Here is a 3,806-nt window from a genome sequence, read left to right on the forward strand (position 1 = left end):
TGTGTGTGTGTGTGTGTGTGTGTGTGTGTGTGTGTGTGTGTGTGTGTTTGAAAAAAAAATGCTTTGACTTCCCCACACACACACACCCCAGGGAGGAACAGCCTTGCCAGGCCATAGAGGAGGACACTGCAGCCAGTCCTGATGAGACCTGATTAGCTAGGGTCAGATGAAAGGGGAGGAGTGGACTATCAGTGGACTTGGAAAGGAGCAGGGAGGAGATGAGGGAGGGAGGGTGGGGTTAGGAGGGAATGAGGGAGGGGGCTACAGCTGGGATACAAAGTAAATCAGCCATAATTAATATAAAAAATAAAAATTTAATTAAAAATGCACATAAATTTGTAGACACTTCATACTTGTGGACATAGAGCATGCAATTACATTATTAGGATGTATGTGTTTAAAAGAAATGGGAGTCTTGTGGAAGAGTAGGAGGAAAGATTGAGGGAGTCAGAGGAGTCAAGGAGACTACAGGAAGATCTACAGAGTCAAATAACCTGGGCCCATGGGGTCTCACAGTGACTGAACCACCAACCAAAGAACATGCATGGGCCAGACCTAGGCCCCCTACACATATGTAGCTTGGTCATTATGTAGGTCTCCTAACAAAATGACAGTAGGGCCTTTCTCTGACTCTGTTGCCTGCCTCTGGATCCCTTTCCCCTAGCTGGGCTGCCTTGTCAGGTTCAAGTGAGAGAGTATGCAGTTAGTTCTGCTGTAACTAGATGTGCTAAGGCAGGTTGGTACCCCTTGGGAGCTTCCCCTTTTCTAAGGAGAAGGGGAGGGAGGAATGGAGGGAAGGATTAAAACGGTGGAACTCGGAGGATAGGAGGAAGGGGTCTGTGATCAGGCTGTGAAGTGATTAAATAAATTAATGAAAAAAATAGATAGATACGTAGATAGAAATTCTCATCTAAATTTCCTTTAGTCATGCTGCTGATTCTGTTCTCCTGGCTCTTTTACATTAGATTCCATCAAAAGTAAATGCAGATAAGATTAAGAGAATTTTGTAATCTCAGCTCATTGACCAAAATTATTTTGAATAAAAAAATGCCCTTGTACTCTACCCTGCAGGGTATCAAAACATATGTTGAGATTCATAGCCAAACTTTTTGCAGTGTGCAGGAAATCTTATGAAGAAAGGGGGAAATAGAAAGACCTGGAGGGAACAGGAGCCCCACAAGGAGAGCAACAGAGCCAAAAAATTTGGCACAGGGGTCTTTTCTGAGATTGATACTCCAACCAAGGACCATTCATAGAGATAACCTAGACCTCTACACAGATGTAACCCATAGCAGCTCAGTGTCCAAGTTGGTGCCCTAGTAAGAGAACAGGGGCTGTCTCTGACATGAACTGATTGGCCTGCTCTTTAATTACCTCTCCCTGAGGAGGGAACAGCCTTAACAGTCCACAGAGGAAGACAATGCAGCCTGTCCTGAAGATAACCTGATAAGCTAGGGTCAGATGGAAAGGGAGGAGGACCTCCTCTATCTTTGGACTGGGGGAGGAGCATAGGAGAAGAAGAGGGAGAAGGAGTAGGATAGGGAAGGGATGAGGAGGGCGCTACAGCTGTTAAACTGTAATTAATAAAAATAAAATAAAAAATTTTTAAAAATGTCCTTTCTATTTTTAAAAAAGTTAAAGGTGATTATTCTTGCAAATGAAGATTATTTATGTACATATAAAATCTTATTCATAACATGAATAAAAGTCTAACTGGATTATAGAAAACAAACAATTTTGCAGTGTCAGTAAAGTTTACTGCAGTCATCTCTATACATCATAGGAACATTCTGTGCAGTCAAGATTATTTCTTTTTCATTAGGTTGGTACAATCCATATTTCTAGGACGATTTTCAACAATATTTGGTAATGGGAGGAGTGTGGTTGTATAATGAAACTTTTCATAAGTGAAAGCAAACCTAGACTTAATAATATTCAGTGTGGCCATCATAAAGACAGCTAACACTGATTCATTTGATCTTCTGGTTTACTGTTGCCACAAGGTTTCTGACTTCTATCATGAAATTTGTATAAGTTTGCTAGTTTTTTTTTTTTTTTAACAAATGGACTGGTTTTGTATGTTTAGTGACCATAGTAAAAAGTTCACATTTGTACAGCAGTGTGAAGGTCTGTCATGTGCTTCCTATTTTCAGCCATGAAGAATTTAGACACAATGATGGAAGTTGTATTAGAGGACCAACGGATAAAATGGTGTCTGAGTGTGTGTGTGTGTGTGTGTGTGTGTGTGTGTGTGTGTGTGTGCTCTACATGCTTTTTTAAGATAATGATTGCTCTCTAGACATTGATTATTGTTATCTTATTTTCATATTTTTTTATATTTTCTTATGAGCTATAATCACTTTTTCTCTCATTTTGTTAAATATTGCATTTTTCTCTTTATAGTAAATATAGCTCCACTGTTCAAGTTCATATATTCAAATTGAATAGAGAATAAATGTAATCTCTTCATTTTTCTATAGCCATTATTTCTAAAGATTACAAAATAGTCTTATTTTTTAAAACTAAATTTATGTATGAAGAGGTTTATTAAGGAGTTTTTTTTTTATATTTTCTGTATCATTAATCAGGGGCCAACAGAGAAGAAATAACAAAACATTGGGACTGGTTGGAACAAAATATCATGAAGACTTTATCTGTGTTTGATTCAAATGAAGATATTACTAACTTTGTACAAGGCAAAATAAGAGTAAGTGGAATGGATCAGTACATTAAGAAGATGTGGTATATAGTCACAGCAGAGTTTTATTCTCCCATAAAGAAGAAATAATGTCATTTGCAGAAGATGTATAGAATGGAAGATAACTTTGTTGAGCAAAATAAACTAGATGCAAATTCAGGTAGCCCATGTTTCTTTCATATCCAGAATTTAAATCACACACACACAGAGGCATGCACGCATGCACGCCTGCACAATACAAAGTGAAGAACAGCACTGCTTGAGAGAAGGAAAGAAACTAATGGGAACAGAAAGAGAAATGGGAACAAGATGAAAAACAAATATTTCTCTCATATACAGATTTAAATATATGTTAATATCTATATTATAGAGAGAAAAGGTAAAAAGACAAATATTGCATGTTTCTCATGCACAAATTTAAATATATGTGTATTAAAATTTATATTGTATACATATATATGACATTGAAATTGAGAGTAGGAAGGGGTCTGTGGGAGTGGAGATGGGGGGACAAGAAAGGGTTGTGGAGGTGAATTATGAGCAAACTACAGTGATGTATATGTATGGAAATAATGGAACCCAGTATTTTATATGTATTTCTAAACAATAAGAAATTATAAAAATAATTTTACTTCGGTTTCCTCATTGCTTAGCCAGTTGGTATGAGTTCTAATCCCTCCAAATAAAAAGACACATGACTTCAAAAAAGAATATGGGATATGGATGTATTCTGTAAAAGGAATACTAAATCTTCAGCCCTCTTCTGTAAAGATAGGTGACATGGAAGGTCACCTATTAGCACTTTTCAGGACTTTTAGAAGCACATGTATGAATGCCAGGATAAGTGCCTCAGAAAATTGTACAGTGGTTCTGTTTTGGTGCTCTTGTGAATATTCCTGTTGGTATTTTCATTTCACTATTTCTTAAATTGGATTTTGAACAAAGCTTTTGTTTATCCAGAAGATGTGTGATGCCTACTTTTGTGAAGCTTCTTATAAAGAGAAAAACACTAGTATAAAACTGAATATAATGCTCATCTCTATCCTAAGAGAAGTATGTATACACACACACACACACACACACACACACACACACACACACACACACA

At 37.1% G+C, this 3,806-nt stretch overlaps 1 protein-coding gene across 1 annotated transcript in view; it reads left to right on the plus strand.

Annotated features, from left to right (window-relative positions):
* Nucleotides 1-3,806, plus strand: part of Tbc1d8b (TBC1 domain family member 8B) — a 113,307-nt gene that overhangs the window by 28,348 nt on the left and 81,153 nt on the right. The window contains exon 3 of the mRNA XM_055618378.1: nt 2,589-2,707. Coding sequence (XP_055474353.1) covers nt 2,589-2,707 — 119 coding nt within the window. The remainder of the gene's footprint in view (nt 1-2,588; nt 2,708-3,806) is intronic.

This window comes from Psammomys obesus, unplaced genomic scaffold, assembly GCF_907164565.1.
Source record: "Psammomys obesus unplaced genomic scaffold, mPsaObe1.curated_primary_1811, whole genome shotgun sequence".
Taxonomy (NCBI): domain Eukaryota; kingdom Metazoa; phylum Chordata; class Mammalia; order Rodentia; family Muridae; genus Psammomys; species Psammomys obesus.